Below are 27437 nucleotides of genomic sequence, written 5' to 3'. Positions count from 1 at the left end.
ATATTACGCGAGAAATGCGATGTGTGTATGTGGAAAATCGGTAGGCAATAAATAGCATATGGCAAAAATGAGTTGGCATGACTCGCAAAACAATCGTCAATATCCCCTTAGTCACGATTGTGACAGTGAAAACAAAACCATACCAGCTTATTTTTAGATTCATTAATTCACCTTGAGAGTGGTTTCCCTTGAAACTAGACATGTATTTTTCACGTGAATATCATAGATCGTCGATCACTGGGTTATAACAGCCGTATCTTCTATGACTTAGGTCAAGAATTGGTTAGACTGTGTACCAGATAGTGATTTACAAAATATTTAACAGGTCGCTGTCGCTATCCCCTTTGAGAGAAGCTGAGAGTTGAGGAAGTTATATTACTTGTGTTAAACATGGTCGACAACGCAAGACCAATATCCATCAATGATTCTACATACGTTTTATGTTTGATTTTTGTAACGCATTATTATCACACAAAAAAAATAATAAAAACTTATTGCTGGCAAGGTAGTTTCTTCGAGTTTCAAAACAGTATAATCGAATACTGTGTTTTGTACTGTTTCATATAACAATAACAATTATTGTGGATTTTTATAAGCTTATTTCTTGTCTTTAGATAAGAAATATCTTCCTTGGTATCTGACCTCAGAGAATGTTACACTCTAAGGTTGATCAATGCTTGCATCCAACTACATAAGGTTAATATTGTATACTAATCTGTAAAGTTTTGTCCAAACACAATCACACGAAATGAATACAATAACCTACAAGCTATTGAATATATTTTGTTGTTACTTACTGGAGACCGTTTGATATTCGCCTTTGAGGATTCGTTGTCGCCTTCTAATCAATTTCTTTTTGTTATATAATAAAAACAGTTATTGACTTAACATAAGATACATACACGGAATAAAGACCATTTACAAAGCTACACTTACTTTTGTCCCTGGCCTTGGTTGATATCACTTCAATCTAACGTAAAGTCAATAATGATAAGTATAATACATGGCCATTTTTGTGGCAATGAATCGTGCAAAATAATGTTTTTAGAGACAGAGACGATACTATTATGAAATTAACATAATTATCGTTGGATCAGCTAATACGATTTGTTGAAATGTAATGTTATCACGAACCTGGTATTAAGGACGATTCCAATAGGATGTTAGCTCCTGTAAGATACTTAATAATATCTCGCTTTATCGCGGACATTTGCTGGGGTTGATTCAATATTTATCGTAAATAATAGACCTATACATCTATTGTCAAAGACCAGTCAGATTCAAATCCACAAACTACAACAGCCTGTTATCGATGTTTTGTAAAGAATCGAACTCACCAATGATCGATAAAATGATTGTGTGAGTATTAATATTTCAGCATTGTGTCGTTTGCATAAAGTATATTTAGTAACAGTTTACGAGATTTGACGTTTGATCTGTCTTGTGAGCGTCGTTATAACACAGCTCCGAATAATCACAATGATGTTTTATGTCGACGATTGCTTCTCGAAATGTTAGTATTTAATCAACGAAAGATTGTGATTGTTCCGCTGAATGTGAATACATATGGAGGCGTTAGCGAACAATGTGGAGTGGAATTACTTCGTTCTTATTACCGCTGGAGGTACAATCAATACACAATTATTATATCAAGTCTTTAGTTAAGTTGTTTTACGACGATAGAATCTAAACGGAGTGATAAAAGGATAATGATTTCTTCGGTATGACTTTAAATAATATTCACTGTGAACAATGAATCGTACCCGGAATTTCTCCCCGGAGTAGTAGGGAAGTGTTGACACGTTTTACATACACTCGAAATATTGATTAACGTAAGAACCGCCGCTCCTCGACAAGTGCGATGGCCTAAGTGCCGGGCTATGGCTGTTTAATACAGCATATTAGGTTCCCTGTGCGAGAGTTGTGTACTCAATGATAATTACCAGCAATGATAATACAAACGATTACGATCGCGATTTAGAGTAACTGGTTAATAAACAGCTAACGGATACATCATTAACTCGCTCTGTTCTAATAGTTCAGCTGGTTTTGTAAACAAGAACCTAGTAACTATACCATAATTAGCTGTTCAGAGGGTCGGAGCACGACCACGCACTGAGCGCACGTGTTGAATAGCAGCTTGGCGTGCGCTCCCTCCGATCCCTGCTGATTTTCTGCCAGCCAATTCAAGCATTTCTGAATCAATGTTGTCTATCATTCTGGGGAAAAAAACGAGCGTTTCTTTCGACATGTATATAGGTGTTTTAGTGGCCATCCATAGCATTCCGACGTTTGTCTCACATTGTGGTGATGGTTTCAGTTTTGGATTACTTTAGTGCTGTTTAATGTTAGCTGACTTTATCTGTACGACCAAGAGATGCTATTAGAAAATCTATTAAGTATCCAATGAGAAATTTTGAGTGATCTGAAATGAATTAGCATGATTTCAGAGTATGATTTAAGGAACGCAAGGTATAGCATAGTATATTGTGGATGTGCATTCATATTGCAATGCATATAAAAATCAAAATTTGAGACCATCTATTGACCTTCGCTTTCTCGAAAGCTCGAGCTCGAAAAAATATGTTGAAAATCTATTTTTCTATATTGTATCGTTCACTGGTAAACCTTGGATAAGATCATAAATATAAATGGTTTACGAATGGCAAAGCTAATGTGTATAAGAAAGGAGCTGATTATGGTAGGCCAAGTCGTCATTTGTTCATAAATTAATGTATATCCCGTATTTGAGCTGATTCTAAAGGCATCTTCTAAAAAATACATAAACATAAACATCGTTCATGATTTGATTAATACTGAATAAACATTGCTCCACGAAACATGAAAAAGTTTGCCATTATAGACTTTCATTGACAATACGGTGTCCGAACCTTTGTTTGTCATCACCCCACGATATACTAAGATGCATGCAAACATGTAAAGCAATGCTGATAAGTTTAAGAAAGTAGTTCTTGATCATGTCCTCCGTAGTTCCTGTTTATAAAGTATATATTTGTGTACATCTTTGCCTTAACTTCAATGTAAACCTTTATGCAGGTTGCAGTGGTCTATCGCTGCTAAACATGGCAAGTATATTGAAATTGGTCCAGGTGCTAGTTTCATTAATGTTCCTTAACTTATTGAAGTCCTTATCTTCCAATTTTCCATAGAATTTTCCATAGCATTATAAAATTGAAGGAAGGTTCTTTCACTAATATGTTCCACTTAAATTCAATAATGCTTTCCATTGAACAAGTTTCAGTTAAGGAATTTCCTTAAGCTAAGAACGTTGATGAAACACTACCTATACGACATCAATTAAAAGGAAACACATCTTATATATGTCTTGTTGTTTTATTTCAATCTGTTATCTCACGTTCACATTGAGTAGATAGCATGTCTTGACATGCAGTACAACCACAGTACAATCATATGAAAACTGCTCGTATATGTTACAAAATAAATTCAGATTCTACAAGAATATATAGTACATGTACAATTGCGCCTTTGTTTGATGAGACAAGAAGATAATACAAAGTATACTAGGGTTGTTTGTCATATATGAATTGAACAGAGTGACATGTCATCGGTAGCACATATACATAGGAAAAGATAGCACATGTGTATAAATACAACACATTGTCGTACACATGTACCGGAAATCGATATCAGTGTACGCGTGTGCGTGAACTTGTTATCAGCGATCACGTGTGCAAGTTAGACCTTTCGTCACAATAACCAGTATGTGTAAACGATATGTTGACGTTGTACATATACAAATACGGGGCACTGTCATATATATACACATATCAACACACGTATAAATACATACAACTATCGACACACGTGTATTTGAACAGCTACAAATACAAATTGTCGATACGCACGTGTGAACAGAAATATGTAATTGTTCATACATGTAGCAGTTCATGCATTGCAGTTGTGAAGCATTTGTATTTGGATTTTTATATTGCACATGTGTGAGTTTTATAAATAAACCGTATAGATGTATGGAATAATTAGTAATAATGACCAGAGCGCACGTGTTTGCGTGTGTGTGACACATACAGTTTTATGTACATGTCGATGTAGACATGAAATAAAGTACACGTATCCACAACCCTAGGCCACCATGATGTGTGAACAAGATATTGGCACTCACATATTGTAAAATATAGGTTTGAGCGCCGTATTGCTTTCAATACTGTAAGTGCTGTACATAACGGTAAGTGGTAGTCGGGGAAATAATAGCATTGTTTGTTACAAGACTTCTGATTACGTCAAACCAGAATAGATGGTGCATTTATTCAAAGACTAATGCGATTGTATAGTGGCACCACAGTTTCGGACATCAGCTACAGATATTGATAATGAAAGTCTTCGGGTTTATATTTGATAAGTGACTAGCTTAATAAGAGCACGCACTAGAGAGGGCGAGGGTTATGATGGAAATTCTTTTGTTTATGAAGGTTCATCCATGGTACATGGGCAATTGCTTTGTTTGTTTTCCTATGATTCTTAGTACATTCAGGAGGCATTCATTCATATATCTATATGCCATGGTTGACTGATTGTTGACGTCATATGCATAATCATATTTCAATGTTACATAATAAAACGTATGACGTCATCATTATATTTAGGATTGTTGACGTCATATACATAATCATATATAAATGTAAGATAATAAAAATTATGACGTCAACATTATATTATTAGATATCATTAGCCTTTCAATGAAGATTGCTGTTCCATTGTTTCTATTGTTTTACGCGATACACGCACTTGGCTGAACTCAATGGTAGATATTGGTCAATAAATGTATTACTGTGTGAGATAAAATATAGCCTAAACAAAATATGAAATATGAGCTATGAACTACTGTATCAATTATCCATCACAGGCAATATGAACGCCAACTGAACTAAAAGGCAAGTTTAACACGACAGTTAGCATTTATATTGTCTATAAATGTCCATTGAAAGCTTTGGTTTGGTTTGCTGTGTTTTTGTTTAACGTCCTATTAAACAGCAAGGGTCATTTAAGAACATGCCAGGTTTTGGAGGTGGAGGAAAGCCGGAGTACCCGGAGAAAAACCACCGGCCTACAGTCAGTACCTGGCAACTGCCCCACGTTGGTTTCGAACTCGCAACCCAGAGGTGGAGGGCTAGTGATAAAATGTCGGGACACCTTAACCACTAGGCCACTGCGGCCCCCATTGAAAGCACTGTTACATACTTAAAATAAAATGTGATTTTACGACTTGAGGTTTAGCCCAAATTAATATCAAAGTAGCGTATTGATTATGAAACTGATGAGTTATCTCCCTTAAATTTATTCTGCCTTATGACGTAATAAAATAATTAGCGTCTACATGGTTTTTGGGGTATAACTAATTTAGGAAGGAGAACCAGTAATTAACAACTGATTACAACAGAGAACTTGTCTTTGGTAATTTAGTATTAGATTAACTAAAGGGAATTTTACTTGTTAACGCACATGCTACAGTGTATAGTCAACAAAACATGCACATCCATGTAGACAGTCAAATGAACTGAAAGTCACATATCTCTGTGAAGATACGTTACAAACATATATATCTATCAGGAAGCATCTGTTTGCAATATAAATATATTACAATATTACCATGTACAAACAAATAGCATAAGAACAACATCGACACTTACTATGTACATGGACATAACATAGTAGTAGAAGAGGTTTATTGTTAAAAGGGCTTCCGTAAGTAAGGGTGTGTGTAGGTGGTTGTGTGTGTGTGTGTGGTGGTGTCGGTGGTGGAGACCACATATAGACAAGCTTGGACACTGAGACCATGAGTTAGATACCAGTCAGATGACACAGTGACAGACACACGTAGCTTACACGTCTCGTGTCCATCGTGTTGACTGATAGCCAGTTAATTGTACGTAATCTTGCTAAAAAAACTTTATTACATGTACATATTACGTTTCGGTTATCTATGCACGCAGTGTTGACATTTATGCATCTATCACATGTACATCATGCTGAATGTGGTATAGAAAAGTGTCCTGGTTTTTCTCGTGTGAAAGGATAACCCTACCAACTTCATTTTAACGTGATCAAATAACTTTACATTTTACTTAGTCACGTGTCCGTTTTTTGTCTCGGGGAAAAGGTTATATATGTCAACATTATGTACGCGTGATTATGTAACATGACAGTTACCTAGTCACGTGTCTGGTTTTTTCGAGGAAAGAATGTTATATCTGTCAACATTACGTACACGGGATTATGTAAGATGACAGTTACCTAGTCACGTGTCTGGTAGTTTTCTCGAGGAAAGAAGGTTATATATATATCTGTCAACATTATGTACAAATGGTGCTGCTACATGCATCTTACAATCCACGTCTTAATTATTAATTCTTTTGACGGATATCTAGTAAATATAGATTGTACGTTTGTCATGACACGTAACATGTACCATATTTACACAGCATTTCCAAATCAGTAGTAAAATACATCGAGTAATGGCTCACTATGGCTACATTCATTTTGTATAAGTTGAATAACCCTGATTTCTATCGTGTGTCCAAGAAAATAAAAACGTGTTGTATGTGTATATGTGACTGTTAATGGTCTGCTAGTATACCATGCAGTGGCATTGTCTCTCTAATCTACGTATGCATTCCTCACATACGACATAGGGAATCTGGTGTTAGTTCTATATTAGAAGGAAAACACAACTATGCATGTCCTGACCAGTGAATTTGTATAAGGATGAGACACATAAAATAAAATCAGTTGGCTATGAACTTTGGACGGGCTACGATGTTTGGAGCATCATCATATTATCGGTTCCATAATGAATATATCAAATGTCTTATAATGTTCAATAATATTCGAGAAGTATAAGGTAGGGAATCCCACCGCTGTTCCACTCCGACACTTATTTGAAATTATTTCACATTTATTTCCTTTAAATGCGTAGTGAAAAGTTTTTGTTTGCGAAAATTTTAAAAAGTTACAATTTAAAAAAAAAACAAAAAAACAGTTAATCTATACATAATATCACAAACGGTATTCAAATGATAAGATACGTGCTTTACTAACAAAAGATCAAAAGAAGCGAATTCCCGTTACCATGGATATATCTGTTTGAGAAATCAAATTATTAATTTTTTGTATGGAATTGTAGCGCAACGTCTGGAAAATGGCAAACAGAAAGGAATTCGTCATTGTTTGGAGATTCAACGCACAGCGCTGGGACTTTCCACCTTAAATTATCATACATATAATGTAGATGAGTCGACGGATGGATGAATACATACAGTTATAATGTACACTAAAATATTTCTCCAGATTGCAAAGTAATATACACAGTTTCTCTAGGGGGCGCTGTTAATGTTCTCTCAGCTACGCCAAAACGAGTTTTCACCATGCATATAACACGTTCCATACGACGCAAATCCAGATATTAATACCCGGCCTAAAATTGGTTTTGCCGAGTCTTGCTAAAATGAATCAATACCAAAAAGGATCAGATTAATGTTTCATATTACGATTCAATTATGTAAATACGTGTATTGGAATTATAAGTTGTACATTAATGGAAATACATGACCTTGATGATGATTGACATTCCCATACCAAAACACCGAAACAAGATCTTAAAACTATGCCAGTGCTGCTCTAGCCGAGAACATTAAAATAGCCTGTACTCCACACAGTTACTGGGGAGCCGCGTCATCGTGTCTCTTCCGTCCTCCCTCGAGTCTATGACGTCATTTTATCACGAACAGGCGTTCCCATTAACAACAATTCCAGCATCAACACGTGTAGCGAAAAACATGAACACTTTTTGAAAATGCACAATCTCTCAGCAACTCTGAAAGTGCCACAGATAAACGACATTAGCCTACTCGAATGACCGATTACGATCGAGAACGTTACGAAGATTTGAAATGTTGTAATTGAAAAAAGATGTCCTTTGCTATGAAGCTTGTCAGCTGATTACATTTTTGAGTATAATTTGCAATCAGCAGTGTATGTGTATATCAGTCCGCTTCATCGTATCATTCCAAATGGACAGAAAATGAACTCAGAAAGTTTGTTCTGTCAAAATATTCATTCATTGGTTTATATCCAGAGCAAGTTTCATCAGACTTCTGACGTGTTACACTATTCATCAATTTCACATCGCTCTTGGCATCCTTATTTAGAAGGATATGGTCCTCGTATCCGATATATCCCAAGACTAGCGACGACATCCTCTCTCCTGGTTGGTCGTTGGCCATATGCCCTGGGCGTTGTGTTCAGTAGTTGGAATAAAAAGGCATCGGCACATGTTGGCCGTTTAAAGTAGGCCACCGTTCATAAGTCATATTTTTATCCCAAGAAACAAGACTGAAAATAAGTTCTCAACACCAAAGCTACATGCATATTCCCTTCACCAATACAGCGCACGCACTATACCCTCCACCAAGTCCTCATCCAGTCAGTTTATATCGTGTACACTCCGGATATGGTTCGTCCCTCCGCTTTGGATGTTATACATTGTCTGCGAAATAGTTTGAAACAAAATCAAAGTTGTTAATTCAACAAAATGCATGCCGAGTTAGTAGTGCAAAAAAGAGAAAGAAAAAAAGGGTACCTTTCACCATCCAAAACAGGTACCGTGCAATATCTGGTTCTAGTGTTAGTCCGGGCTGTTGTGGTAGATTTTTCATCCAACTGAGGAACTCTATAACTAGCATTGCCTATAATTTTTCTTTCTACCAAGAAGCCTACATCGTTAGTTCTAAACCCATACAAACCGTTTATTCTACCATTATAATATCACCAGCATGCGCATCGCTGTGTAAATTCTGTCCTATGGTTCTAACATGTCCCACAAGCGTGGTCTAAATGTCATTCACATCTCCGTGCCAGGAAGACCGACCGGAAATCAGTGTACATCAGGCGAGCGTAAGTTTACAAAATGCATGCAGTGCTCCTTCCCCTAGATTATGTCAAATGCGACATTATTAGGGACTAAAGACAACATGTTAGTACCGTGCAGAATCAAGATTAAAGTCTGAGTGTCTGACTGTGAGCGACACGCTAGGAAAGTGAGTGGAAAAGGACATTTTGAAATACCGTTATGATTGACACAACAATGGCCGTTAGGTAGACGAAGAAGAAGAGTCTGTCGAGGACGAGAGCGACGACCCTCCATTCCTTGGCTGTCTTCTCCTTTAACTCCCGCTGTACCGTCCGTTCATATAGCTGCCGCAGATGGATCTTGATTTCGCGCACGTCCGACTCTAGACCATTGATAGTGCTTTGTAGCGCCGTCTGTGGTTGCGATTCAGGGTCATTGTTCAAACCAGACGTACCATTTGAAAGGCATTTCCAACTCTCTTCTGTTTGCATCTCAAAGTAACCAACTTTGTCATATTTGCAGTTCTTGTCTTTTGTGATCACTTGTCCCTGATTTTTCAATTTGGGGTTTTCGCGAATTTGATCTTTCATACACATTAAACACGCTAAGATATCCACAAACACCTGAAATACAAAGACGTGATTAACCTTTGTCAAAATATACCAGACATCGCACCCGAAACATATTAATCAACTACGATAAAGCTGATCACAAAATATAATCTTATTAACGAAGTATGTGACTCTTGGCTTCATATCAGAGTGTTCTTTTAACCATGCTTAAGATCCATAATGCATTGCGATACTCACCTTTTTAACAATTCGAGGGACCTCCGTACGCGAGCCCCGGAAGTAGAGGTTCACTACGATGACGGAGAGGAAGGTGGACAGAGTGATCAAAACCATGTTCAAGCAGTAGTAAGCACCTGTACGTTAACAAATTAAAATACATGTTCAGAAAACTTTTATTTCAGAAAACATTAAAATTTACGGACTAGCTGCTCATTTTTATTTGGTTCAGCAACTTAAGAAAAATCCTTTTACGATATCCTAAGAATTTGTTTCATCGAATTTGAGCATACATTCCTGAAAAAAATGTAACAGTTTACTTTTCTCTTTCTGACATACAAGGTAATTAATTCCAAACTGAAAGAACGCATTCACACATCCGTTAGGAGCGCTTTCCCCGGAACGAACTAAGAACATAAAAAATATTCAACACATTTTTCGTGAAAGACAGAACATAGGCAAAAATGAAATAAAAGTTGAAACGGAGATTAATACGCTCATGGGGTGACTGTTCATAGACTCCATCATTGTCGAGTTTGCTTGCAAGGTTTTCCTACATTATATTGGCCAATCTAATTAAAATCTAGATTGGCATACTCGTGCGAGCAATATTTACACACATTAGCCGACGAGTTTTATTTTACATACGAGATTTGATTTATAGCTTATCAAAATATCTACGTTTTTTACTGATGACCATGTCACATTCGATTTTCAGATTCATCGATTCACTTCTCATCAATAACAAGGCATATATTATCAATGTCAATACTATTTGTTTGATTTTCTTAATTATTGTTTAACGTTCTACAGTGTATCAACAGCTAAGGTCATTTAAGGACGACCCCCGTGCATGCGACATGCATGCGTGTTGTGAGTGTGTATGATGGTTTTGGAAGGCTGCAGTATATTCGTGTTAAGTCTCCTTGTGATAGTACGAATTGCTTGCCGATTTATAGTGCTACCTCACTGAAGCATACTGCCAGAAACACCCAGCAAGACACATTACCCGGTAACACTCTACGGTGATCATATCTGCACATCTATTTTGTTCCATGTTTACCTAAAGTGTGATCAACAGAGGCAGCTTACAACTAAATCGCTGAATAGTTTGTTATATTCGCTGAAGAGATTTAATTACGCTATGTTCGTTGTCAATAAATAGCGCGAAATATATACACACTGTTTACTGACTATTGTTAATAAGTCAAGGTCTCAAAACATGTAATACTCGTGAACGAGGTCGAAATGGGACAACCGTGAAATATGTACTCATGATCACTGAATATTTTAGGTAATATTACTGATAGTTTCTGAAGTTGTAATACATTTACTCACCAATGAGAGGGATGGAGGAGGCGGCCGGGGGCGTCGACTCCGCCAATAGTAACAGCAACACGAAGAACGCCACAAATATGTTCATACCTATGAAAAGAGAAATTGTGTTATAATGGTCTTTGTACACCAATAAAAAACAAACAAACAAACAAACAAACAAACAAAAAAACGAAAAAAAAGGCCTTACGACTCGTTTTGTTCCAATTTTTATTTATCTATATCTTAACTTTTCTGTTGCCATTGTCTGATTCTAGCTTTGACAAGAAGACACAACCTGGATTTGACAGAGATTAATCTAGCGGGTGTCGTGTATGACACACATGAAGGTTACCCTTCCGAAACACATGGTCTTAATCATTGTTTTTAACGGTTGCTTTTTAAATCTACATTTTGTTCTTGACGTTTTCTTTGCACGTTTTTTTTTCAATTGAGAGTCAGTAGATCTATATAGATTTCGTATATATTCCCATATACGATGCTTTTTCTTGACAACCTTTTTTTGTAGAACTAATTTTACATTCTACCGACAAAGATTTTGATCCGCACATGATCTTTTGGCCTCGAACCGACGATTGATCTTTTCTACAGAACAGTATTTGCATATGTACACTTTGTCCGGCCGCATTCCTTCCCCCTGCCACCAGTAGTTTGTATGTCATTCTAGAACCGTTCACCGACCCCAATGTTTCCTTTGCACGATGAGTCGTCATTCCATCATTAAATCCTTTAAGAAGAGGCGACCTTCTCTTTCAATTTGACGCTTGTCACAGAGAAACAAATTATCGGTGATGACGACCGCTTCAGTTCTCTAACAGTCTATGTTATTGAATTAACGTGACAGCAGCTGTCGCGAAAATCACCAGTACCCACATACACAAATACCGGTTCAAGTCAATTCCAGATGATTACTTTTCCCGAAAGTTTATTAAAATACTGTTTCATTTATATCATAGAATGTTGTCGACTGGTAAGACGTTATAAACAATTCCGTATTACACATTCAGTGAAGAATTACTGAAGACTTACTTGTAATTGGCTAATTAATGGATCGAATAGGAGAATCAAGTTATGAAGTCAAGTCACGAAACGATGGATTTGAAATAGAGAGGGCAAGAGCCCAAATGGTGCCGGCAACTCATGGTGGTAAAATCGCTTCCAAGTCTCGCTTTCGTGCTATATTACAACAGCGAAATGCATTCTTGATACAGTCTGCTGAGTAATATATCCGGGCTCAATACTAAACTAAATTATCTAATAAGACCCTTCTAATAACATTACGTAAAGCCTACTGAACTCTTGTCTAGATGTAGTGCTGGCAGCGGTTAAGAAACACTCGTGTTTGAGAGAAGTAAAAGAATCGGACAAACACCAGCTTCCGTGCACCAGCCGGTGTTACAATTTCCGTTTTAACCCTCGACTACGTTTGTTTACGAAGGCAGTGTCCGGAATTGTAATTGCTTTGATACAAAATGTCTATGTATCTAGCTATTATTTTCACAGCTCTTTAGCTGTCGACGTTAAAGACATTTTACAGACTGTAGCAGTGATGGATTACTATCGTGAATGTACACTTCCCAGATATGTACAGATAATTTGTAAAGTACAAATAGACTATCCAAGAAACTATTGGTTAACCTGTGCTTAATAAATGTCATATGTTTCTTTTAAAATCATCAATTCGAGTTTGCGTGTGACCTTCCCGTTCGCGGTACAGCAACTGATGACTCGAGTGTTGCTTAAATTCGATGCAATCTCGCTCAGGCCGTGGGAGGGCGAGACCTGATGATAAACTCTCAACCAGACGACAGGGTTACGAGAAAATGTGGACATTGGGGACACTTCTACTGATTATTGTCGATCGCAAGTACCTGAATAAAAACTAATAATATCACCAAAAGTGGTAAATTGATTGAGATGACTGTCTCAACAACATGTTATGTGATTACGAGCCATGGTCGGCGACAGCTTTATAACATGACTAACCACAGAGGGGCAAGTCATGTGGTTTCTGTCTCCACCTGTACTCATTATATCTAATATAGACACCATTCATATGTCACGTGGCTAAGAAACGCCCACTATATAACATCTCACTCTTTTCAAAATTTGACGATTGGTCCACTGAATAATTGATGGAGCGCGGTTACTCTTCTCTGTGGAATATGCACCAGATAAGCTCTAAGAGATGTACTTTCTACCATACGATGTATCTTATGTATCTTATTTTACTCTGTCGTGTATCGAATGTAAGATGGGGAATCCTTTTTTCAAAACAATGAAATGTTGTCAAGCCAGCAATTTAATCACGGCATGTCAACACTGCTTTGTAATGATGAAATGTTAATATAGGATACATCTGAGGACAAACAGGGTAAGAACACACTCGACAAACCTCATGCTTGTCAACTTCAGAACCTCCTTCGAGTTGAGATGCCCTTGCCTAACCTTATACTATTAGTCTCACCTGTCACACGATCTCGCCCAACTTACCCAACTGCATTTTGGCCGGGGACTCTGGAGGAAGCCAGAAGAGCACCAATGTTAGAGAGGAAAGGAGAATGCACGGAAGTATCAGTATATAGTTGTAGAAGGCTGGTTTCCGGCGTATCTCAAGCATGAAAGTCAGGTCGACGAACGGTTCCGGACAACACGCATATCGGATAACGTTCTTTTTAGAGTAGGACGTTTTGATGTCCCACTCGTTGCTTTTGACGTAGTCAGTCATGTCAAAGCCTGATTCTGTTGTGTATACAAAGGAAAGGTCTATCTTACTGCCATCATATGTCCAGGAACCAAACTTCATCTTGCATATCTGAACGTCGAACGGGAAATGCATTATGTCAATTGCACACGAGCTTTTGAAAATGGCCTGTGGGATCCAGAGCACAGACCCGTCTGATTCCACCACGAATAAGGCATCTCGCTTCTCCTCCCTCCGTTCGTCCGCACTGAAACAAGGATGATAAGTCTTTTACTGTAAATATTTAGCTCATTTTCAAATATAGCCTGATAGCCTGAGTTGATCTTAATAGGTTTATACTTGGCATCAATCTTAAAATATAAATACAACAAACATATATTTCAATGCTGAACAGGAAAGTATAAATTAAAATTCTTTAGAAGTTTGTTTTAAGAAAAGCAAACTCCCTTTAATTGTGAACTGCTCTAACACATGGGGTCTTGTGTCTGCGTCTATGCAATTTCAGCAATTAAATTGCACTGCTGTCTTCAGTTAGAGCTGTATACATTGTTGAAAGGCTGGGACCTCAATCATTTAACAGTTTCCATTGGGTGGGGCGATAACCCAGGTCTAATCCTGGTAGCATTATTGAGTTCGCCTTTCCATGCCCAGTTTTCCCATATCACTGCTACTACGGTATGGATATCTTAGTTTTAAGACTGAGTGATGACGATTTAAACCCACGATTATGATGGCTACACGAGGTTTTACTCACTAATTGTACAGTTTTATATCGGGCTGCCAGATGCTGCCGCTCGGCACGCGAATCTTGGTGATGTTACTGTATTTCTCGGGGTCCCATTGCATGTAGATGTCCCGCCAAGTCTGTAAAAGAACACACGTGTGATGAGCTTTCTCATGCCATATACTGACCTTATCGACAAATCTATAATGGTCGGGGAAATACTCTAAAAGGGTTTACCTCGCACTAATGCATCGTTAGGATTCAATGTTGACACGTCCGTGAGCGGTGACTGTGAAATACGACGCCTCGTAATTGTTGATCTGATAACACCAATTCAGAGAATTTCTGATTTATCGAGGAATTGTCAAATGTTCTTAATCAGACCTCGCAGTAAAATCAAATTTACACAAAAAAAAAAAAAAAAACGCAGCAAAAACTGCTTCCATGTTTTGCTAATTGAAAACAAAATAATTCTATAAATTATGTGATAGTATCTGGAGGGAGGGCAGTGGGGGTGCTCATTGATTGCAGACATTCACGGGGAATGTAAAGTGCATTGCATGAACAGATCATGCGGACAGTCACTCTGCTTCAGCGAAGCATATCATTGGATGTCTGTCCCGTCATCTGTGAAGATATTATTATTTGTATTGGTATATGTCGGCAGTACGTTTTCCCTTCACTTTTAGTAGCACACTCGTAACATTAAATTGCTGTACATAGATTAATCGACCGCGCGGAAATGTTTACATTAACCGAGTATTTGTACCTAAACGATAAATGCGCTTAAGTGTGGTAGGGGGCGTCAATGATGCATCCGCCTTTATAAAGAACATTAATTATTGATACAGAACGTTAGCGCATGTATTTCGCAATATCTGAACGTTGAGTCTAATACAGTTTTACAGTCGTCTAATGAAAACGAAGCTATCTAAACAAAGTTTCACAGTACTGAGTCCGAAAATGTAATGAATGAAGTTTACCAAACATGGCGACTCTGTTTACACGCAATAATGCCAATGAAGCGTGAAAACAAATTAAGCATCTACAAATGAATTCTTCAGAGCAGCCTAAACTGCGTCGTTGACTTTAAACCTAAGCTAAGACGGAACAATTATTTGGATGTACGGAAAGCATCTCTGCATTCCCCATCAACATCGTGGCATGGATGAATACAAAAAAACATGTTTATTATAAAAGACAGCGACGTAGACATATATAGTTGTCTGTATAACACAGTGGATTGCAAATCATTTAAACCCGCGAATTCCGTGTTTCGGCCAAACAAATTAACAATGCTAAAACGCCGACAGCGTACACACTGGATGTCACCAAAAACTGACGCTCACGTCGTAGATATATCTAATTATTATCCACAAATGAAAACATGTTATTGATGACGAAAAAAATGAATAAAAAGGGATGCAGTCGATCATTTACTTATTTAAAATTATGTAACTAGAAGCTCACACATTTGAAGGATGGTAATATCGCAAAAGAAGTGGACTTTTGTTATTGTATAAAATATACAACAGCCTTTTTTGTTTTCGATCAATCATAGTAGGTCTTTGTAGGCGATGCATTAATTTTAATTTCTTTGAGCCAATTGACAAAATATGTTATCGCCGATTCTGTGGATTGATTAGCCGACACAGGGAATCGACATAATTCATGTAAGTATACATGTGTATGGATTGTGAGCTAGGAGTTTGTGTCAACGCCCTGTGCTCTGCAGGTTAACGCAGTTTCCACAATGATTTCTCCGACATTTTGACATCATATATACGCTTCTATCCAAAGTATCCAGACTGCCTGGGTAAAGGGTACACGCTTAAATTACAATCACAAGCTAGCAAATTATTTTACTGTCTGGAAGCTATTTCGCCTGATACGACATATTTATTTTATTTTGATGGAGTACGTTATTATTACACGTACATTAGTTTGTGTATCTCCATCTGAAGATTAATCTCTACATGTTTTATTAGAATATTTAATTCAACTTCTGTAGAATATCCTATACGGAGACGACTAGCACTATATGTATCTTTAATTTTAATTAAGAACAAATACAATTTATTTATTTATTTATGTATTCTTTAACTATTCAAATTACCTAAAACAACATCTAGTACGGAGGCGACTAATGTGATAGAACTTACGTAGGTTGCCCACACGTTGGTACTGAGGACTTGGTTTCGCTCGTCTAGGTCCAGTATCTGTATGAGACTGAGGCCGTAGTTGACCAGGAGGGTGTCGTTAAAATGCTCCACAGGGCGACCCATTTTCCCGCGCTCCTCATAATCTGCTAACAGGGTTTTTATCAGGCGCTTTTCTGGCGACAAATCGGCCACATCTGTAACATACAGACGAGTAGGTTACTTTATAGAATATGACAACTCATCCACATCATCATATTTAATGCATAGTTTATTGCAAATCATTTATCATCCCGAAATCGTTGATATCATTGTCACCAAAAATGTGTTAGGTAAATGTGTTATACTTTCAAATTTATAAATATTTGATGATTTGTGAGTCATGTGACATACATGTGACTAAGTGATTAACACATATTCTTCCTAAATCATCAATTGAGTTTTAACCTTACATTTCGGTTTTAATGACCTCATCATGTTAATACGACGTACGACGATATTAACCAATCGTAATTGTCAATAGTACAGATAATTGATTATAATTACAGTACATCCTGTAAATATCGTGATAGAATTTTTCGAATAAACAATATCTGGAGATACAAAATGTAACACCTTTTACACAGATTTATGCTTATGTTCTAATGGTAGTCCATTCTACTCGGAATTCCCATTCATAAGATTTTCCCCTAAAAGAGTTCTCAAATGAATGGAGGTTATTTTGGCCATCTCGCGATACAGTACGCGCATATTGTGTCATCGATCAGACGATCAACAAATGACCTATGAAATGACAAACTAGACGATAAAAAGTACCAGTTCCTCTGGCAAGCCAGCTTAGCTTTTATTCAAGCAGCAATGTCGGTCCTGTTTTTCAATATATATATACAGTGTAAATAAGATATCTATTATAAAGGATATAAGATATCTCATTTAAATTGTGTATTATACAAATATATCATAGGTGTTTGTGCAATAGTTAGGCCTCGTGCAAATAGAACATCGGTCGATTCCCAGTACCGAGGGTCAAATATTCTGGACCATTGCTCAGACACCAATGATAAACTTGTTCTATTGCATAATCTCTAAAATACACTCAGAAGCACAGAAATCTCGACTTTCCTGTAGTAGGCATTGAAGTCGCATTAACTGTCGTTTGGCTGAGCCCCGTTCGATTTGCACTCTTCTAAGAAGAGAAGCCTTCTAAGAAGATCGTATTCCGTTATATGTAAATCGAGTAAACCGGAAGAATAAAACAAAAATAAGCAAGTTTTTAAGTTTTCTCAAACACGATGACACAAACATGTGCATGTATGTGTTATAAATCCTTCTCTAGTGAAACTCATCACTCGCACACTTAAAACATGGTCGCCGCCATCTTGGAAGATAAATCTTCCAGCTTTGAGACGGAAGAGTAGAAGATCTTCCAGAAGCAGAAGAGCTTCAAATCGAGTGACCGGAAGATATCTTCTAGAATCAGAAGAGTGCAAATCGAACGGGGCTCAGTACTGTTGACGTCTGAGTTGTTTAGACGCTTGAAAGAGCAGGACTAAATTCCGAAACGTCACGCGGTGTTCGCACATGACCGTACAATATTCAGTTTAGCTGTGCAATAGTTCAAAATATAGCTTATGCGTAAAGTTAAAGAAAATCAAACGCATTATGTAATAATTTAAATATATCTTACATATTATTTAAGAAATGCCATACACTAAACCAGATATATTATATAGGAATTGAAGGAGATGCTATGTAAGATATATTATAAGATATATAAGATATTTTATATCGTATTTAAGATATCTTCTATGATATATAAGCTGTCTTATCTAATAAACAATAATGTATAAGATATCTCATAATCTATAAAGGATATCATATAAGATACGGTATCTTATGATATATAATATAGATATAAGATTTATCTATAATATATCTTACATAATTATATAAGATATCGCTTAAAATTTGATGAAATAGATGTTAAGTTAAAATCTTGATTAGACAGGCTGACTGGACACACAATGTAACCTTTATAGAAATATAACGATTGGGCATTCCGATTGTTCTGTCATTGTGACGTTATCTATACTTGGTTTAACGCATCACATGCCAGAGTACAAACCATCGCTGTGTCTCTACATGGTGCGTCAAAAGCTGGATCTGCAGTCATTTATTTTATTTCCTTCACTTTGTTTTCTCCTGTTAATATCTCCTTAGACATTTAGTCACGTGATTGACACACTGTGGTAATTGTACAGCAAGGACTGTTATTGTAAACTCAACAGTTGTTTGCCGCGTACAGTGACGCCCAATCCCAAAACCAGTGATGCTACACCTCCATCCAATTATAATTTACTGGGGAGAAATTACACCATTTTGGAAGGCAGCAGAAAAAGATCTGTGTCCCTAAAGAATTGTTTTATTTCGCGCATAGTGATATAGCAAACATATGTCGATTTAAAAGAACCTGGATTTCGATCCTATGCCTTCTTACCGAGTATTTTCACCGTCTCGTTTTTATAATTAATCCTCTCTCTGTTTACCTCCAACCTATCAAAGACTTCTATCGATAATGTCTCACAATTATGCATATGGTTTTTTGTCTTTTTTATTCTATCGTTTTTCTACTTTTATTTTATTTGGCTTGTTTTTTTTAGCTCAACAAAATAGGCTAAATGTTCCAAACCTTAGAAATGATACTGTTATATTATACTTACATCATCTATAAATAATTTAATCATGCTTGTAACAAATATTTTCATTGGCTTACGTAATCAGCTCAGAACATAAAAAATGACGTCGCCTTCTGTAAGGTCGCTTTTGATTGGCTAATGCAGCGGCGTTATGATTTCTAAGAGAAAGGAGTTCGGCATTAAAAGTAGATTTACTCGGGGATTGTATAGAGTAGATTGAATAATCAGGATTAACTTTAATATATTTTATGTGATGGAGCTACAAAGTGTATAAAAAAACCATGGAGTCTCATTATAAATCGTTTCGCTAAAACATAGAACTATATTCAAGTTATCCTTAAAGAAAAAAAAACATCGAAATATATGTATACAGACTACTCTACTATGACACACGTCACTATACACACTTTAACAAATGGTGTATGTATGATATAAACAACGAATCAGAATTCAAACAAATAAAATAAATAGACATGTATGTTTATATAAACAGTTTGTAAATAAATATATGTCTACATAGAAATGTAATGTACAATAATGACTAAGATGACATGTGCGATTTCCGAATCATACAGCATACATAAAATTGATATTTAAAATGAAAGTGCACATGTTTTCTCCCTAATAACAAAGCCTTACTATATAGCCATCATCGGTACCTGACATTCCTCCTATATCGATCCTGCCAGGGTATAAAGGGTCGGATTCGTGTATTGTCCATAACCAAAGTCAAGTTATCTGATTGGTTCCGGTGATTTTTTTTCAAATAATCTGGCCAACCAGAAACGTTTTTGTTTATGCTCTTAACTGTTTGGCAAGATGGCAAATACACACCAATGACCTCAGATCACAATTAATATACCTGTATGCTCTACCAAAGAAAATAAAAAAAATGAAATATTTCTAAACTGTGCAAGAACCCCTTGTGTTAATTTTCATACTGTAGAACTATTCAAACTGGACGTAATACCTGATCCCTACATTTAAGAAAATTAATTTTATTTAAATCTCACCACCAAACTAGATTATGGAAACATCCGGAATAGTACAAAATATCACTGCTCAAGCCTTGCGTCTTACCGTGTCCTGTCGCACTAGCAAACGCAGAAACTGTGTCAAAGCAAAGTCGAAAAGATATGAACAAGACAGTGCTCCCATGGGTTAAAAGTAGCAGAATGAAAAAGAGAAGACTCCGTGGGGGGCCGACGATACAATAAGGGTTGGGTCGACTGACAATGCCAGTTGCACAATCGTAGCAATGTATGAAATATCTCACAAAAGGGTGCTTTGTTTCTTTTTTTTTTTAAATGCTAAAATAGTATACATACATTCATAAAGCATAGATCGTGGAACATAAAGCTTTGGAATTCAACGGTTATTACAGTTGAATAAAGGGAAACTGAGGCCCGCGTTTGACTTCAGACGGTACGCCGACGGTATAGACATGAATGTACCACTTATCAACGCAGAAAGAACTTTAAAACAAATTAGAGAAGCTTACAAAATCTAGCAACAAAATGGTTGAAAAAATAAATGGCTCTGCCTTCGTTCCGAAATGTTTTATCAATTATTTCTAAAATCGAGTAAACATTATTAGATATAACAGGCTATAGTGGCGAGTCTGAGGATAGTAGCACTATGGTCTAACTGTTTTCAGACACACCATGCTTTTCTTTCAGAATTTCTCCCTACACGTGTTATATCTATCAGACGTCAAAGATAGCTTTAGACAAGATCAAATATTCAAACGATCCTTCATATTCAAATGATGCAATTACCGGCAATAGTCACGTGAACAGATATCGTACAAATGATCCGGAATACACAAAGAATATATCCAAATTATTTTACCTATAACACGTCATTCTAAATACAAACACTGTCAAATATAACTATTAAAATGTCAAGGACACTTCAAACTACTTTCAGTGCTAGATTAAAAAAACGATAACAGTGAAATACAATGACGCCCCGTGTTAGTATAAACCACGGCTATGTCTTCCAATAGGCCAATTAAATTAGGGCCATTATATGGTTATAGAATACATCGTTCGACCTAATGTATCCCGATATATTTAATTTTAGATTAGAATGACACTACACAATGTACTTATATCACGTCGACTCCGGCAGTCCTGTTTGTATGTGCTGGGTGCCAACGTCTGTGGTATTACTATTGACGGTGATTGTACCGAGGAAGCAAGTCTATTGATGGTCGGGACAGAACCATGGGCTGATCACCAATGTATCATCATTCGTGGACATAAAGGAGCAATATCAAAACTTAAAATTACTTATCACCCCGCTATCGGGATTATTCTCCTAGACAGACATGTGCCGATGGTTAGCGTGACTGACCAGGAACGTTTATCACACAAAATCTGAGTTATCTTTTCCCATCGGTGCACGGGGCGCCCGACATCAGTGCAAATGAACGGGGTGCAGTTAACAAACCCGTGTAAAACTCCGTTCGATATCTAATTTTGACATTTTAATAGTTATTTTACGAATTTGTCTTAACCGAACACGGCGTCTTCCTAATTCTCTCTAGAGGACTGAGAAAGAGCGCGCAGAAATCCATCTCCCGGGATAATTTCGCTTAATCAATGACTTTTCATAATATCATTGATTGCAGTCGTCTCTAGTCCTAAAACATTTCTCCCATGTTTTACATTATACGAAAAGTGATCGTGATTGGGCCATAAAGCACTGCTATGCTGTGCATGCCGTTTAGACTGTTCAGTAAAACCCAGGCCACCTGGGATGTGTTATTATAGAGATTTCCAATAGCTCCTTTATAGAATAAAGAATGCAAATATCTAGATCGTTGCAACGCGTAATCATGTATTCATATTTCTACACATTATCAAAATCAAATATCAATAAGATGCCAACTCTGAGCACGTGCTACGTGCTTACACGTGCTCTGCTGTAAATACAAATGTGACAACGCAAACATCCACACCGCAGTACGGAATACGTGACATATTCTGTAAACATAATTATGCGGCACTGGAACTTCACAGCTGGTACAATGTATATCATATCTATATCTATATGTATATCAATGCGCGTGAAATTCACGTGCCACACCAAATGTACCTTGTACTGTATATAAATCTGTCAGAACATTGTTAATACACGAAATCAATCAAAAGCACCCTGTCTATCTCGGAGCTGTATAAGCATCGTTATATACACCGTTACCTCACGTCCAATATGATCATATCCTTTTAACTTTTGAGTATGTATATATACATATATAATTACTGATCCTATCTTCTTTGAAAACGTGTAATATTTCAATATTTCAAAAACCAATAATTTGTCTAAGCTTCATATGTATATTATGGTACATACGTTATTATGCAGAAAGCGATTTATAAGAAAATTACCTTTTTTAAAACCAATACTGTTTATATACTTAATTTGATATTGGGTAGATATTGGAAATGAAAACATGATAGAAAATATATGTAGCTGTGAAAATCACCTAAATCTCACAAGTTAAAGCGACTATAAAACTGTTTTAAGACTATCTTTTTTAATTATCTTTTTTTTTCTCAATAAGGTACCAAAATAATTTGCTTTAAAGATTGATTATAATCTGAAGACCGGTAATGTGAGGGGAATTCCTATATATCTATGACAAAACGTTGATGTCAAAATTTCCTGATACATTATTACGAGATATAGATGATACACGTGTTATTACTCACCAAACAGAACTATGGCTATCATAAGAAATGCCGAGACGAGCTGTCGATACATAACTCAACACTACATGCACGTGCGACCTGCACATCTCAGCGGGAGACTAATTCCATAGACATGTTCCTTTTGTCGCGTGCTGTGGAGAAGGACAGGGGAGAACGTAAGATCACTTTAACTCTCAGCCGAACACTATGAATAATTCACTCTCACCCCTCCTCGCGTTCATCAGGTAGCTGCCAGCGAGCCACGAAAACTCGTGATTAATCCCACCAATAACACAGGACATCTGACTCTTCAGATAACCAGCATCCATACTTCGTTACAGTTGCATTATAACAACTTAACAGTTTAAGTTCCTGTTCCTCTTCCGTTAAACTGTATACGGCCCGGTTCGACCCGTCAAATAAAGGCGATCCGATATTAAATGTCCTCATAGGTCTGGTAAAGCAAGTTCTGACTGGCCAGTATAGGATTGGTACGTAACTATTAAGTGCTCAGTTTACCGACTCGCCACTTTGATCAGCGGGTCATTACAGACTCCAGTGATTCTAGCCGAGCTTTACTTTCTAACCTTTTTATAATTAACATACTAGGACCTGATAACTTATTTATCTGCTTTGCCAATAAAAATGCGATCATTGGAGGAAAATTGCGTAATGATGGCGCGATTTCCTATATTTCAGATGCTTACAAGTCATGTCAAGCATGTATGTATATGCCCCAGCTGTTTTAAGTATAATATATACATGTTCCTCTCGAAACAAAGCTTTATAAGCCCGTAGTTTCCTCATACTTCAGGTGCAGTAAATCATTTAAGTCCGGAGTAACATATCATAAACCTGGGTTTCTCCCACACTCAAGATCCGGACAAACTGATATGTAAACCGGGACTCTACCCACAGTCCCCATTCAGAAAGGTAAATATAAACCCGAACTTTACCTACACTTCCTGTTCAGACAAGTCTATATAAGCCCGGACTTTACCCACACTTCCTGTTCAGACAAGTCTATATAAGCCCGGACTTTACCCATTCTTCCTGTTCAGACAAGTCTATATAAGCCCGGACTTTACCCACACTTCCTGTTCAGACAAGTCTATATAAGCTCGGATTTTACCCATTCTTCCTGTTCAGACAAGTCTATATAAGCCCGGACTTTACCCACATTTCCTGTTCAGACAAGTCTATATAAGCCCGGACTTTACCCACAATTCCTGTTCAGACAAGTCTATATAAGCCCGAACTTTACTCATACTTCCTGTTCATACAAGTCTATATAAGCCCGGACTTTACCCACACTTCCTGTTCAGATAAGTCTATATAAGCCCGAACTTTACCCATACTTCCTGTTCATACAAGTCTATATAAGCCCGGACTTTACCCACACTTCCTGTTCAGACAAGTCTATATAAGCCCGGACTTTACTGATACTTCCCGTTCAGACAAGTCTATATAAGCCCGGATTTTACCCATTCTTCAGTCTAGACAGGTCTATATAAGCTCGGATTTTATCCATTCTTCCGTCAGACAACCCTTAACCTTGATTTACTTCTCTTGATCCAGGCAACCTAGACAAGCCCAAACTTATTAAATACAGGGCTTCCCCCCTTTTTGATGCCTGGTTCATAAAACGTATACCATCCAAGTCTAGACTATATCAACATTTCTGGTCCTGACAAACCTACTAAAGCATGCATTTCCGGTACAAACAAATGTTGTCAACCCTGGATTACATTTTATCCCAGACTTTCATTAACCTCCCTAACCCGGAAAAAAACTATTAAGCCTGGGCGCTGCCGTACACTGTCCAGATAAAAGTATATCACCCGGAAATTCTCCGCATTTCCCGTCGGGACGAACCTATCCAGATCTGAACCCTTCCCTAAACTCACAGTCAAGATAAGTCTGCATAAACCGGAACCTCCCCATAGCCCCGTTCCTGAACACAAACACGCGTCTGTACCATATTTCCGTCCCTGACACCACGAGGACGGTCATCAGGCAATCTCGCGACGCACGGGGTTCGCCGCTAACATCCCTTTGTGATTGAGTAATCAGCCGAACACTTACGAAGGTAACTTCTCGCCATCGGATGAATAACACAGCACGATTATTGAATAAAATACGTTTTTGATTGTATTATTCCATGTGTAATAGCAATCAAATATACGTCAATCTGTTCGCGGAAGAAATGATTGGAACTATTTATTATGGCTTGAATTTGACATAAACATATATCTCAAACCAATAATGGTAAAAAGATTACTAATAGCTGAAAGAAGATTTCTTATTCATCTGGAATTTTGATATATTCAGCATGGAAATCATTGCAGCATAAACGGCGGACTAGCACGCTATGCATTACAAATCAAAGTCTTGTAGGCTTTTTATGTATTTTGTCATATTTATATTGTCACTTTGTACAGAAAAAGGCGATCAGTGGGTACAAATATTCGTTAGACATGTTCCTATAAACCGATATCATTGATCACAATTATGGTTCTCGTAGAAATGCCTTATATCATGGCCCTAACGTTGGCGGCAGTTGTATGGTAAATATTCACATATTATTATGATAACTGCTGAAGTACACTGCATACCGTGTTCCATAAACCACTTTTGACCTCCTTTCAGCATCATGATGGAATACGTGTACGACGTATTATCAGGAAAAGTTTTTAAATCATTAGTTTATGGAATTGCCAGGAACACGAATAACACATCTGGCAAGTGATATTCCTCACATCGTTCTAGCAGGCTAACATATATAACCAAACACTTACAGGCCGGCGACATTGAATTCAAACTTTTGTTGTATTCGGTGTATTTCAATTTTAATTTTTAAAACTTTCGGCTTTTTTTTTCTCTTAACCGACAATACAAAGATTACAATATGGAGGTCACCTTAACCTTCTGTTTAACGAGGAGTGTTTTATGGTACTGTACATTGTGATTCAGTGTGAAACCACACTTTAACGACATCGCTTGGCTGAAGACTGTCCTGTAGTAATGGCAGACAAAGCACGCGCATTTTCTTTCTTACATACTTTAACACGAAAACGTCCGCATTCGTATGGAGTACTATTAACTCTGGGATAGAACTCTGGTATGTGTTTTCCTAATCGAGAGATTGAAGGGGTATTGGAATAGGGGGAGGTGGGGGTGGGGGTAATGTTGGAACGGAAGAGAGCTATTGGAGTTGGGGGAGGGGGGTGAGGATTAGAGTGGGGTCGAGGTCTGGTACAGTACATGTGTATACTTAATTTACTGGTCAGGGGGACCATATGTCGGCAGTGCGATGCCGATCCCAGGCCAACCTGCATATTCTCCGTAACCGCTACCCTTGTATCTGTTTCAACAAATTGGTGTAGGATAACTTAAACTGTTTTATGGAAAATATCTGATCAAAAGGAACTTCAGCATTTAGAATATTAAATCAGAATCCAGTAGGATCTTACAGCCTTATACCAACCACACAGTTTCCAATTAAATTCCAATAGACGGGAATCTAATTGATTGAAGATCGGCCAGCAAACTATACAAGTCTTGGTTTGAAAGACGCTTGTATAACTACTACCCGGAGTTCATGTTTAAAACGCCTACTGAGCCTGAAACAACTGTGATGGCGGGATAATCAGATATAGGCTCACCCTCTCCCGATACTGTGTACGCGTAAACATCCTGCTTACATTAGACTCCTTATCCCTCTGATTGGAATCAGGACCTTTCTTACCTGGGGAGAATGCCAGAGATACGCAGGTGTAATTACCATCAAAGCGAAACTAGATTGATGTGCAAGAAAGATTTATAAATGGATTACACAGAAGAAAAATATTTGCAGAAAAATGCTACACAATTTAAATCTTTATTTACTGTGGCTGCAGGACGCCAGTGTAGATTTGCAAATCGATTTATGTGAGAGAGGGAGATAAGGTTTATAGAGGGTGTTGGCCTCCGCCGGGGGCAATTACCGGTACTGTCAGGGAACGGGAGAGTCGGGATTTCGTTCCGAAGGAAGATGATGGGGGATCATAAGCTGTTCAGGATCAGGCATATGTAAAATATACTACCTAACTCGCTGGGAAGTTCATATGTACTAATATTGATGTTAGATATCTTTAAATAAACAAAAAACACGTGTACTCAATGCCATACACTATGCTTGGAGAAAATCATTTTAAGGCAGGTGCGAGTGTCCATTAGCTGTATACAATATAATACGTGGTGTATTCCGGACAAGCGTATTCGTCTATCAATTACAACTTTCTGATATCACATGGCTACTTGTCTAAACCAAAAGTAATTGTAAGGATGATCTGGTGATTTTGAAGATAAAGCGATATTAACCCTACATCGCACCGCGCCAATTTAACACCATGCCGCCTTGATAAACAAAGTGTTGGTATAAAATGT

General features: G+C 37.4%; 1 protein-coding gene across 5 annotated transcripts in view; it reads right to left on the bottom strand.

The window, feature by feature from the left end:
• Window positions 1-5490: 5490 nt before the first annotated feature.
• The window catches only part of LOC117333604 (neuronal acetylcholine receptor subunit alpha-5-like), a 74294-nt gene continuing 52347 nt past the window's right edge, over window positions 5491-27437 (bottom strand). For 4 of the 5 annotated variants that reach the window (XM_033892985.1, XM_033893005.1, XM_033892992.1 and 1 more), the window contains 7 exons: window positions 16619-16812; window positions 14487-14596; window positions 13522-13979; window positions 11032-11118; window positions 9715-9830; window positions 9121-9528; window positions 5491-8542 (listed from right to left, as the gene is read on the bottom strand). In XM_033892985.1, coding sequence (XP_033748876.1) covers window positions 8480-8542; window positions 9121-9528; window positions 9715-9830; window positions 11032-11118; window positions 13522-13979; window positions 14487-14596; window positions 16619-16812 — 1436 coding nt within the window. In that variant the 3' untranslated portion in view covers window positions 5491-8479. Of the gene's footprint in view, window positions 8543-9120; window positions 9529-9714; window positions 9831-11031; window positions 11119-13521; window positions 13980-14486; window positions 14597-16618; window positions 16813-23030; window positions 23395-27437 lie in introns of those variants that run through there. The other variant, XM_033893014.1, reaches the window with a different exon arrangement.

This window comes from Pecten maximus, chromosome 1 (genome assembly GCF_902652985.1).
Source record: "Pecten maximus chromosome 1, xPecMax1.1, whole genome shotgun sequence".
In the NCBI taxonomy this organism is placed as follows: Eukaryota; Metazoa; Mollusca; class Bivalvia; order Pectinida; family Pectinidae; genus Pecten; species Pecten maximus.
The sequence above is the reverse complement of the archived record's forward strand: the minus strand, read 5'-3'. Positions and strand labels throughout refer to the sequence as shown.